Source organism: Propithecus coquereli, unplaced genomic scaffold (assembly GCF_000956105.1).
Source record: "Propithecus coquereli isolate 6110/MARCELLA unplaced genomic scaffold, Pcoq_1.0 Scaffold42, whole genome shotgun sequence".
In the NCBI taxonomy this organism is placed as follows: Eukaryota; Metazoa; Chordata; class Mammalia; order Primates; family Indriidae; genus Propithecus; species Propithecus coquereli.
The window spans coordinates 8,304,209-8,317,453 of record NW_012149952.1 but is presented as its reverse complement, the minus strand read 5'-3'; the positions used below and the strand labels follow the sequence as shown (position 1 = coordinate 8,317,453).

Below are 13,245 nucleotides of genomic sequence, written 5' to 3'. Positions count from 1 at the left end.
AATCTCATAACTAAGATGAATAAATTCCTTTAAATCTCATGCTGGCTCATATTCCATACTTTAGTTTTATAGCCCAACTTGATGTAATTTTTAAAGTGTAATTTTCATTTTTTTCCTATTTCTGTGTACTGTTTTTGCTTTGTAAACATGTCATTAGTTTCCCAAGAAAAAGCTTAAGAAAAGTTACTGTATGTAAAGAACAGTGATATAAAAGCACAAAGGCATGTTCAATTCTTTATCAGTAGATTGACAGGGAAATGTGCCAAATACACTGTGTTCTCTTCCTCCCTTTCCATCTCTCTGATTGCATTCAAAATACATGATATTAAAACTCTAAATTGTAACAAACTGTAAAATCCCAATTATTCTTTTTTTCTTTCTTTTTTTTTAAACTCATCTACTGTTTAGAATTCTTGAATATGAAAGACAGTCCTCATCTTATAGGTTTTCTTGCAGGGGGTTACAAATTGGATTCTATGGCTGTATGTGCTAATTGTCTGGGCAAGCTGTCTAGGTGGCTTTGCAATCCTAAAGCAATCTTGCTCAGTAGCTGCCTAATTTCTTTTCTCACTGCTGCTATGTAACCACCCTAAAGCACAGAAATCAAAGTGATGGCCCTAAATGTGAGTATGCAGCAAGATGAAAAATAGTCAAAGGAGAAGGAAGGTTAGGAGTAAGTTATTTATACCTAGTTAGGGGGCAGGATCTCCAAATGCAGCTGCAAATGGCCATAAAAAAGGACTGATACTCAGAAGAGAGGTCAGGGATAGAGAAAGAGATTTAAGATCTGAGCAATTGTGATGATAGATGAAACTTTGGAACAACTTCAGTTCTCCAGGGAAAAGAGATTAGAGAGGAGAGCAGAGGATTTAGAACTGGGCCTTGGGGAAATCTTTAATGTTAGGGTATGGGAGGGGGAAGAGAAACCCCAAAGTAGACGGGTAAACTAGTGTGCTTGGCTGTGGAAGTCACTAAGTGCTGCTGCCTCCTCTGGACTGTTAATTCTGAGCCAGATAACTTCAGTTATGTGGGTGGAGGGTGGAGAACCTAAGGGGCAAAAATCCTTGTGACTGTCTTTACCTTGGTGCAGGTTGTGGTCGGTGTAAAAAGAAGCTTATGGTTTCTCTTAGGGGTACATTAATGGGGAAAAGACCCCTATTACTGTGATTTTTAGCACATACTAGGATCTCTGTACAGTCCTTAAATGTGCTGAAATTATGTAGCTATTCCCAGGCTACTTTTATGAACTTGGGAGGATTAGGGTTAATACCATTCTTAACTCATACTACCAATAAATTCTTCTTTTTCCAGGATTTGCATGGAAATATAAAGGTACATTGAAACTAAGATATTATTTGATTTTGTAAGTCATTTTAATTTGATTAAAAGTAAATTGAGCAATGGGAGAAACCAAAGGACAAACTCAACAGAAAACAATAGTGTATCTTTTAATTTCTCAGACTAGGTGTTAATTTATACTCAGTTTCTTGCCAGGAGAGGAAAAACAATAGAGCCACCTTGTCCCGGTGATCTAATATTTAAAAGAGCAGTTGCAATGCATCTGAGTTTGCATTATATGTAGCTCTATAAAGTTTTTGAAGGACACACCTTGATTCTCAGTGAAATTTTAGGAATGCTTGAATAACAAGATAACTCAATATGGAAAAGTAATTACGTAAACCATTTAAGACATTGTAAATAAGGAAAATACATAGCATATGTTGAATGAAAACACTTGGTGAACGAACTCATTTTTCTCCTGAGAATTCAGGTGGCCCAGCAACTTGCACTCTTGGGTCCAATAAAAAAAAAATCTCCCTTTTTTCCTCTCCCTCCCCTCCCCATAACTTCAGGTACCGTAAAGAGTCTTAGCATCTGTGGGAAATAGAATTGTGTACAGTTGTGCTTGTCTTAAAAAGATCTTGGTGGACCCATTAATCCAAATGAGAGAATCATTAGCTGCTTTGTGTAGCATTTATGAGTTAAACACAATAAGAGGTCACATTATGACAATGTGATAAACAACCAGTCCAGTGACATCTTTTGCTACTACATAAACATCATAATCAGCAGCCATGTCAGCATTTAGGTGACACCTAAGGCATGTGTGATCCCACAGAACTGACATATTCTCCTGTCTTAAAAGTGCTTAAACCATTAATAAAACATTCAAATAGCTGAGGATCCAAAATACACTTTGTTCTCCATTATGCAAATGATCTAGGGTCACTGCCTCCGGCACCTAAAGAACAACACAGCTGCCAGGTATAGGGATTTATTCTTTAACAGAATGCGAGTGGATTTCAGGATGTTTCTCCCCTTGTATGGATTCAAGATAAAGAGCTCTGGAGCCTAGGTTGTCCCAAATAATAGAGTCCAAACTTTCTACATTTATGTGTGTGTAATTAAATATTTTCTCTGAAATTTTTTGATTATTTGTAGATGTAGATCCAAATCCCAAGGCTTATTTAATTTAAATATGCATGATTTTACATCTCACGTTGGAAAATTTTTATTTAAATCTGTAATGTTATGATGATATTCTATTCCTGATAGTTCATGTTTTAAATATAATTTGATGCATGTCAAAGTAGAGTAGAGCAGAGTGGTTAAAGGAATGAATTCTGGAATCAGACTAACTGGGTTTTAGTTCTGGTTTTGTTACTTTTTAGCTGTGCATCCACTTACCCCTCTTAGTCTCAGTTTTCTCACCTGGAAGATGAAGATTATAAGAGTATCAAATTTACAGAGTTGGTATGAAGATTAAATGAGTTAATTCATGTAAAGAGCTTAGTACAATTCTTGGCATGTGCTAAGAGCTTAATAAACTCTTATTTTCTTAACCATATCCGATTTTTAGAAATACTAAATGCAAATTTGTCACATTCTTCATTGTTAGGGTCGGTGTACTCGAGAGAACTGCAAGTACCTTCACCCTCCTCCACACTTAAAGACGCAGCTGGAGATTAATGGACGGAACAATCTGATTCAACAGAAGACTGCCGCAGCCATGTTCGCCCAGCAAATGCAGCTTATGCTCCAGAACGCTCAAATGTCATCACTTGTAAGTCACAGCTATGTCTTGAAAATTGCCAATCTATGTCTTTTTTAAAAAAGAATACCTATCTACGTTGAAATAACCTTGCAGGGACTTGGGGAAGATAGCTGCAGCAAGATTTAGGACAGGAGTTGATATGTTAACTGACAGTACTGAGCCGTGCATGTGGAGGGAACAATCAGGTGTGTTGGATTGGAGCTTTGATTATTATTACATGGAAACCTTTGGATTCTAAGACATCAATTCAAACAAATTTCCTTGTTCTTTGATGGGGGTTTTGTTGTTGTTGCTTTTTAATAAACTTCTTATTTTGAAATAATTTTAGATTTACAGAAAAGTCGCAAAAGTAGTACAGAAAGTTCCCATAGTATCCCTCAACCCAGTTTTCCCCACTGTTAACATCTTATATTTCCACGGTAGATTTGTCAAAACCAGGAAACTGGCATTCATGCATCACTATTAACTAAATTCCAGGCTTTACTCAGACTTCACCAGGTTTTCCATTAATGTAATCTTTCTATTCCAGTGTCTAATCCAAGGTACCATGCTGCTTTTATTTGAATTTTGTCTCCCCTCTCTCCTCTCTTCTGTGCCCATTTATCAGTCTTTCCCTATTTCTCAAGACCTTGACGGTCTTGAGGAAAGCCAGGTGTTTGATGGTGGTTTTATGTTAACGTAGCTACAGTTTCCCTTTGCAGAAATTAGTATGATTATGGTGTCATTCTAGACAAGTGTCTAATTTTTGTGAATCAGTGAGTTGAAATGGATCCTATAAAAAGTAAGTAAGCTATCTCTGTTCATATTGTGCTGTTGGGAATTCATCTTGTCCTGCTACCTTAAAATATAATGTTGCATTTTGCTGTTACACTTCTCAGGGGGGATTGAAAACTTTTTCTGCTGCAGTTCTTCAGATCTAAAATTTAACTCAGTGGTGCCACATTCTAATTTCAGCAGGTCTACTTCCTTTAAACCATTAACAAGATAAATTTAAAAAGTCTGTATATTACCTTTATTTGTTACCCATTTCATCAGTGACTATGTAATAAACACACTGAAAGCTGAAATATGTATGTAGTATTTAGATGCAATAACAATGTGGGAATAGGATGGTCTGCTCTCAGCAAAGCCTATCTGATTTTACAATTGATTCTCAGGATTCAAAGAGATCTGTGTTGATATGGCACCCTTTAACTAGTACCTCTTTACAGATCAATGCAAAACCAGGTGGGGGGACAGCATTGATGAGTCATTAAAGTTTTGCACCATGATACTGTATTTCCAGAATGTCTAGACAGATTTAAGTAAAATAAATAGATTGTATTTATCTTGTACTACTTAGTTTGCCAAAAATATTTGCCTTGGAACTCAATGCTGATTACTTATGTTGATAAATTAGTTCCCAGAAGGTTGCCAGTGAGCTCCTCAAAGCTGTTTGACTCTCAGTAATACTTTACATGGTTGAACTCCTTGTTAAAACTCTTTCCTGGGCTTTCACATGCTGACATATCTTAGTTGCTTCCTACTTACGAGGGAATAGGGGAAAGAAGGCATTATAGATACTGAGAATAGTGTAAGCAAAACTACAGAGAAGTGAACATACTTGGTGAGTCCAGAAAATGTGAGTAGATGGGGAATAAAGCAAGAGAGCTGTTATTTTTCCCAGCTTTATTGAGGTATAATTGACAAAGTTGTATATATTTAACATGTAAGACGTGGTGATTTATGTATACATTGTGAAATGAGACAACACGGATGAACCTGGAGGGCATTATGCCAAGTGAAATTAGACAGACAGAGAAAGACAAATACTATATGCTCTCACTTATATGCAAAATCTTTAAAAAGTTGAACTCAGAAACAGAGTAGAAGGGTGGTTGCCAGGGGCTGGAGGTGAGAGGGATGGGAGGATGTTGGTCAAAAGTGACTAGAGCACAGGAGCTTTTAATTCACTGTTAGTACTCTCAGCCTCTCATGGGATGTCCCAATATCAAACTGAGCAAAGAATAGGAGCCAGATTTTATTATCAGACACCTGAGCCCTGCATTTCCCATGGAGCTAGAGCATATGTCTTTTCAAAGGTCAAGTGACAGCTTCAGGGCACCATTCAAATACTCTGTTTCAGGGACTCAGAGAGCAAGGTGTGAGGTATAGTAGGGGTACAGAAGGATCAGACTATACACCTTCTATTTAGCCTCTGCTAGAGTCTCTCTGTTCCAAGTCTTAACCCTTCACGCATTATTGATCATGCTGGCTTACAGTGGAGAATAGGAAGTAGCTTTGTAAGAATCCAATAAGAAATCCATTGAGTTTTCCAGCCTCTTGACTTATGCTATCCAATTTGATTCTACATGCCTTCTGTAAGAGAATACATTTCCCTTTCTTTTCTTCAATGAGGGTAATTTTATATTTCAGATGGAAAAGATGACTGATATGACTCACAGGAGTACAATTTATTTTATAGCATATCGCAGGATACAAGGCATTACTTAGATGACCCCGGGGAACAATTGGAAATTGCTTCTCTACCTTGTAGATTATTTAATGATAGCTGTTGTGATGTGATAAACTGATAAAAGATTAATTTCTGCAGTTGTTATATGTAAAAAAATCTAACCCAATATGGTTGGTATGCTCCTCTTCTGTGGTCTAGGAAGCTGCTTTGCAGATGTGGTATAACTGAGCTAGTGTGAGCAATTCTAAGTGGCATTTACAAGTCTGATTTGGGAAAAAAATTATTATGAATCGTGATATTATTAAAGGAGTAACATATAATTTTACTTAATTTCTCTGGTACCTACTCTCCCCCAAACAACTTTCTATCCCTTTTAATACCCACCCCCCGCCCAAATAATCTGATTCTTGTTCCTAAAACGTCAAGCTTTTGTTTTAAAAATTTCCAGTCCTGGTATTTGTATGGTTGCATATTAAAACCCATTTGTATCACTGGCTTGAACTTCGGGTCTTTCCACAAAGCATACTTTGATCTGCTTTTAGGATACCAATTTTGCCTTTGCAAAACTGAATATGATTTGCTTATTATAAGCCCCCAGATAAAGGGAATGTCAACCTAAATGGGATGGTAGCTAGAGAACAGATTCTATTGAGTATGAATGAACAATGAATAAAAGCCACACCTAGTCAATTTGGGTGGAATGCTTGCTGTAGCAGGCAAGTTTGTTCACTGTCTTTAACAGGTCTGAATTGACATTTGCTAGTATAAAATTCCACCTCTGAAAGCTTTTTGTTGGCTTTATTAAGGAAGTTTAGCAAGTGAATCAAAGGGTGTGACTCCCCAATATTTTCCAGTGCAATTTAAGAGATATTATTTCTGATGTTCCCAGCAAAAAATTATAAGTTTAAGAACTCCTCTTGGCATAATCAGGAAGCAAATGTGAGCACTATAGAAGAATGTTAGAAAAAGTAGACACACTGGCTTACTCTCAAGCAAAGCTAAGGTTTTAAAATTTCAGTTTGACAACTAGGAATTTTAGTTATGAGGAAGAAAAATTCTTACTACTGGATGTGAGGTATGTATGTTTAAGGTGGATATGATGTTACAGGCTATTAAAATATTTTTATTCGGACATTTTACATATCTATACCAGTCTATATCTGGGAAATTCCTTTAGTTTCTCTCATTGAATGTGGTGATTCACATGGAAGTAGATCCTGACACCCAGGTGAACTTGACCCAGTTGAGTGTATTTACCTGATGATTTATATAGAAATTGTTGATTTAGCACATTTGAGGTTCCACTGGGGTGTGCCAGGGCCTCTGGTTCTGCTGTGTGCTTTTCATGGCTTGCATTCCTGTGGCCAAGTTGTGGAGTTCCAAACCGTGAGGGCCATAAGCAAGGGTTCCACTCTAGGTTTTCCTTTATCTCAAATTTAATCATCTGATGTCTGTCTGGACTCCTCCCCACATTTTAACATCATTTTTGTAATTCTATTTGCCAAATATATTTCTCACAAACAGGTTTCTGTGTTTATCTAACATCAATACAGTAATGAATCAAGGTGATGTAACACTTTAGAACCAAAACAATAGTCCAAGTAGACAGGGGGAAGAGAGGATATACTAATTAATGAATATCATTATTTTTAAACTCCAGTGTTTTTAATGTTTTCTTTGTTTACTTAAATAGGGCTTTAAGGTATTACATTACTTTATGAAACTTAGGACTAGAACAGTTTTAAATGACTAGAAATAAAATTGGAAAACATTTATTTACTTTTTAATTTTTGAAAATAAGTAGTTAAATGATTTAGTGGTTGAAAACAAGAGGATAATATCCTTCCCTTACCAAGATATATTGCACATTTTGAAAATTCATGTTAGGGTTACAATTTTTGTAGTTCACATAAACTCACTTTATTGACTGTGAAGTATTTATGCTATAAAAAAGAGTAATGCGGTCATGGCTCCCATATTAAAAATTATTGTGAAAAAGGTGGGCTAGACATTTTGTAGTTTTAATGGGAAAGGAAACTATGTCCATATTTCACGTTACTAGTCTTGTGGTCAGTACAGAAATTACAATGTATTTTAATGAAGGTTCTGCGGCAGGTTTGTCAGTTTACCTACTCATGGCATGGTAAATGATAGCATTTGGTTCTTTCATCTTGATGTGGTGACATGAAATGTTTTGTAAAGTCATTTTTGCAAAATGTTCAACTCAGTAGAAGACAGGCATTATGCAATTATAAGGTTAATATGGTCTTAATATAAACACAACTGTCCTTATCATATAAAACTCCACATTGACTGAGGTTGACCAAATCACATCACAAGAGTGTCTCGAGTACCACCATGCTAGGAGCTCAAAATTTCATTTGGATTTTGCTATATTTTCTAAAACATTAGACAAAATTTTACTTTTAGATATAGCAACTGAAGCCTAATGTTATTTATTTGTTCAACAAACATTGTTGCTGAGGTGGACTTACCCTGAGACTAACTTGAGGGGTTCAGAGATCCTCATTTGGGTGGTCTCCTTCTAAGACCCTGAGAGGGACCCTAGCAATGTCTTTAAAATGTTTTTGTAAAACTTGCAAAAGATATTTGTGTGTACTTTGTTTTCAAAGCTCCCCTCCCCCACACAATGGTCTAAGGTTCAGGCCCCCCAGATCCTGGAATTGCTCCTCATTGCTATTACTGGTCCAGAAGAGAATAGTTATTCGGACCCTTTCCTGAGACTGTGTGTGTCACATGGCTTAAAGCTCCTTTATATTAAAACAAAATAAATCCACTAGTAGTAGGTTTGCTGCCTTGCCCCAACTCTCTTAATACAAAATATGACATCTGTTTTTTCAAAAGATAAATGAAAATGCTACACTTTTGCAGCCAAACAGAGGGCGTTTGTACATGCTATCTCTAACAGTGCCTAGTTTCTGTGATAGTAACAACTCTCCACATTCTCCCTTTATCCTCCCTTATAACGTAATCTCCTCTCGGCCCATTTTGTGTCCTTCTCCTCCGGGGCTGGTTAGCTCAGTTGATTAGAGCCTGGTGCTAATGAGACCATGTGGGCCAGTTAGCTTCACTGTTCACGGTCACAGTCTAAGCTACAGCCAGCTACCTCAAAATTGCTTGCTGTTGATCACAAGTGATATGAAGGCTGGGAGTTTGGAGGACTCTGTAAAAATCTTTTTCCCTGATGGATAAACAAAACAACAACAAAAAAGCCAATGCTTAACAATCGCATCTATAAAGGGTGATTTTTTTTTCTTATCAAAACCATCCTCTTGTGCAGGTTGATGTGGTTCAGTAGTTGGTCAATGAGAAGGCCAGCAGGAGACCTCATGTAAAAACCGGTGGTTGCCCCACCACATGATAATCTTAAAGTGGTCCCCCAAACATTCCTAATTTGTCTTACTAATCTTGAAGGACCTGTTAAATATTAATTTAAACCTTTCTTTATGTAGTCTCCTCTTTTGAACCTTTCTGTGGATACCAATTACATTAGCAATTTCCTGGTCCCCTGCAACCACACACTTTGTAATAAGAAGTTACATATTTTGATCTATAATATCACTAAACCTTTTTTTTCAGAACTCTTCATTGGGTACCTTCTGGTATTGATTTTGCCACTCCAATTTAAAAATACATACAAACATATATGATTCATGTATATATGTATGCATAAAGCAGTACCCTGTGCTTTTCATACTGTTTGATTTCACATTTTTATCAAAAGACAGTTTGGGAGTAGCCATCTACCTACCTAAAGTCTTCCTTAGTAGAGAGCAATACTGATGGATTTATTCAATCTCTCTGCCACTACTTTTGAAACTACTTTTATTTCTTTTGCACTGTGATTTTTTAGATTGTTCCATTTGGTAAACCAAAAATTAACTGATGGTTTAGGAATCCCTTTTCATTCAATTCAGAAAATATCTATTGAGCATATACTCTGTGCTGGGGGTTTGAATGGGTAAGGGGTAGATAAAAAAAACTGAACAAAAAAACAGTCCTTTCTCTCTAGGACTTTATGATCTAACAATAGTAAGATGTTGAATGAGTATTTTTCGGATCCCCTTTATTTCTGATTTGTACCTGATCCTCCATATTTTTATAGCTTTGGGCTATTTTTATAGGATTATCTTTCTATTAGCCCTACAACAGTTTCGTTTGGTTGTTGTTGTTTTGGTGGTGGGGGTGGTTGTTTGTCAAACCTCTGATAATTTTAACTCTTAACACTCATTTATCCTGGACTTACATTGACGCGTTTCTAAATAGTCTCCAGATTTATTATGGGTTCCTTGCTTCACACAGCTCTTCCCATTTCCCCCCCGAAAAAACACACATTTTGTTTATACCCTTTGTTAAAGCTGAGTAACCACTTGATTTTTTTTTAAAAAAACACTTTATTGAAGTATGATTGACAAAAAACTGTACATATTTCATGTATACAACTTGATGAGGTCGGAGACAAGCATACACCTTGTATCATCACTACAATCCATGCCACAAACTTGATTTTTTAAATAGTTTTTGTTTCCTACTGGAATACTAAAGTTAATTGGATTGTCATTATTATTACATGATTGGTCATCAACAAATGATTTTTAGGTCAGCTCCTTTTCACTCCTCAGGAACAAAATCAAAATTGCCTTGCTTATGAGGTCTTAAACTGCCTAAGGAAGAAGTCATTTGCTCTCTTCCTAGTTGTTATGCTGATCTGTGTTTAGGTACTCCTTTGTAATTTGGCCTCCCTGGTGCAGTTTCTTCTCCCTCCAGATATAGGTAGATCTGAACCACTATTTGTGCTCTCTTTCATGCTATTTTTGTAACTTTTTTACCCACAAATAATCTATTGATCATTCGCCTACCTGCCTATATTCAATACTTCTTGCCTGGAGATTTCTCTGATTAATAAGGTCAGAAAAGCCAGGTCTAAGTGAGGACAATTATTCATTTTTGACCCTTGAACTTTTTTTTCCTTAGCTCTCTCTAGGGCCACAGTGACTTATTCATTAACAAGTATGATTAGTACATAAACACCACTATCAGCTTGTGTCTGTTTATAAAGTTAACTCTCAATTATTGAGGGACCAATTAACTAGTCTGGAGGTTATGTGGGCCTCCTGCAGCCTGCCTTTTGGCCACTTCAGTCCCTGCAGAACATCACTCAAGGAGTGTAGAAATGACCAAGCAAAAACTGTGAAACAAAGATTATTCGATTGTGCTCTGTGTGAACAGTTAGTAAACTGTTGGAAAGTAAAATTAAGCATTTCAGTGCACTTTGGGATTATCTAAGGATGAAACTACACGTGGTGATGGTAAAAGGGGCTTCCTTTTATACAATATAAATTCTTGCAAATGAGCAGTAAAATGAAGGTATTATGAGTACTAGTAAAATTTAAGAGTACTCTTTTTCTGGTATTAAAATTGAGTCAATAGATTGTTACCAAATGTTTACCGTTCTATAAAAGAAAACATTTAGTCATCCACCTCTAGACAGGAGCTCAGAGATGGAAGGCCCTAACTATTCTGTCGACTTAAGAATTTAGCTTAAGTGACTTAAAGTATTTTTCATTCATCTAACAATAATTGTAACTGACCTTGGATATTATTGAAGTAACTATTAATACAAATAGATCTAGGGGGAGGCACAAAGATTGATTTGGCATAACACTTAATTTCCATTTCTTTATACTAGCTTGAGGAATAACCTGTTTTAAGTAATAAGTCAGTGTTCCTAAAATGTGTGCAAACTAAACATATTTATTTGAGGCATAGTTTTTTATTGAGTTGCATCATTATTCAAAGGTGCTTCAGAATCCTTTAAGACCAATATGTGGTGGCTCCTAAAATTTTACCTTTATAAGATTTCAACCACTATCTCCTCATTCTTAATTGCTAAATGGTGATTGTTCTATAAACAAATAGTTAAGAATCCTAATTTTAGTGATTATTGAAAAGAGCATTTTAGCGAATACGTATACCTTAGTGTTGGTTTATAAAGCCAAACTTTTTCAATTTATGGAATCTTGCCACAAATATTAAATTCATATCAATAGATTTATATATAATTGGTGCCCTACTCCAGAAGTTGATGGGGTATTTTATTTTTTGGAATCCTCTAGAACCGTGTTCAGTGAACTTGCTTGTGAATAGCTAGATAGTATTTTAGGCTATGTGAATCAAGAGGCAAAGTTGAGGATATTATATAGGTACTTATATAACAAGAAAGAAAATAAATATCTATAATTTTTATAATACAGGTCTATTAATGAGCACATTTGAATTTGTGGATGGACACTGAAATGAGAATTTCATATAATTTTTATGTTACTAAATATTATTCTTTAAATTTTTTTCAACCATTTAAAACTGTAAAAACCATTCTTAGGTCACTGGCCATACACAAACGGGCAGGCTGAATTTGGCCAAGGGGCTTTAGTTTGCAAGCCCTTACTCTAGAACATGGGTTCCTTAACTTGTAAGTAGTCCACAATCCCACACTAGGGATGAGTGTCATAGGGTCCTTGAACTTCCTGAGATCACAAGCAACGTTTCGTGCATACATGAATTTTTCTGTGGACAGAGTCCGCAGCCTTCATCTGACTCTCAGAGAAATCCCAGGCTCAAAAAAGATTAGGAGACACTATTCTTGAAACACTTCATTAATTTTTAGGAGACATTTTCTGAGTGCCTGAGAGTTCCTAGGCACTCTGCAAGTCACTGGGAACTCATGGGAATTTCTACTGTAGGAGCTAATACTGCTAACAGACACTGAGGGTAAATAATTGTCAGGTGATCTTCTTATTCATAAATTAGCCTGGAGTCTCCACCATTCTTGTTGGTTTTACAGGGCTCCGAAAGATGAAAATTCACGCCTCTGGTTATGGGAGGAAAAGCCTTCTCATATTTTCAAGTATTTAGTAAATAATTTAGGCTCAGATTTGAATCTCTGAAACATATTTTAATGTCTAGACCATTTCAGGCTATGAAGAGAAATCAGATTCAATGTATTAAGAACCCTTTTCTTTAAAGTAAACATTAACCCACAGAGAGGTTCATGTTAGCTCAGCTGACATCAAGGGCTGCGATATGGGTAGAGACAGGATTTAAGTTGCTCATTAAAGCTGAGCTTGTGAGCTTGCAGGCTGCTTGACTTAACCTGTGGCTGTTAGTCAAAGCTAAGCCCTGGAATGTTCAAATCATGAAATAGAGTAGTTACCCTGGGGCGGAGGTGGTGGTGAGAAAACAGAAATGTCCATTTGAAAATAAATAAGCAGCTTAGGACTTCCGGCCTCTGCCCCAGGGTTGAGAATGGAAGAACTTGCTTTTTCTCAATAAACAGAGTTATACTCAAGGAGGAGATGGTTATAAAAGCTAGGATACTAATCTTAAAACCTAAAGATGGCACAGTATAGTTTGTGGTGAAACCTTACAAAAATCTAAATATTTTCAGCAAGACTCTTACATTTTCTATATAGACTAATAACTAACTTACAGCTTTTTTTTCCATACACTTGGAGCATATAACAAACCTAAGAAAGTTACAGTGTATTCTGAACAAATCAGAATTCAACCAGGAAAATTTCCCTGGTGAGTCACCCCAAAAAAAGGAAAGAAAAAAAAATTACGGAAGTTCATAGCTACCATAAACAGAAAGCATTGTTTACATGTACATTAAGTTTAAATATTATTAATCGATCAGTATTTATTACTGATTAAT

General features: G+C 36.2%; 1 protein-coding gene across 1 annotated transcript in view; it reads left to right on the top strand.

Annotated features, from left to right (window-relative positions):
• MBNL3 (muscleblind-like splicing regulator 3) overlaps window positions 1-13,245 on the top strand; it is a 104,957-nt gene that overhangs the window by 76,320 nt on the left and 15,392 nt on the right. Inside the window, exon 4 of the mRNA XM_012653490.1 lies at window positions 2,900-3,064. Coding sequence (XP_012508944.1) covers window positions 2,900-3,064 — 165 coding nt within the window. The remainder of the gene's footprint in view (window positions 1-2,899; window positions 3,065-13,245) is intronic.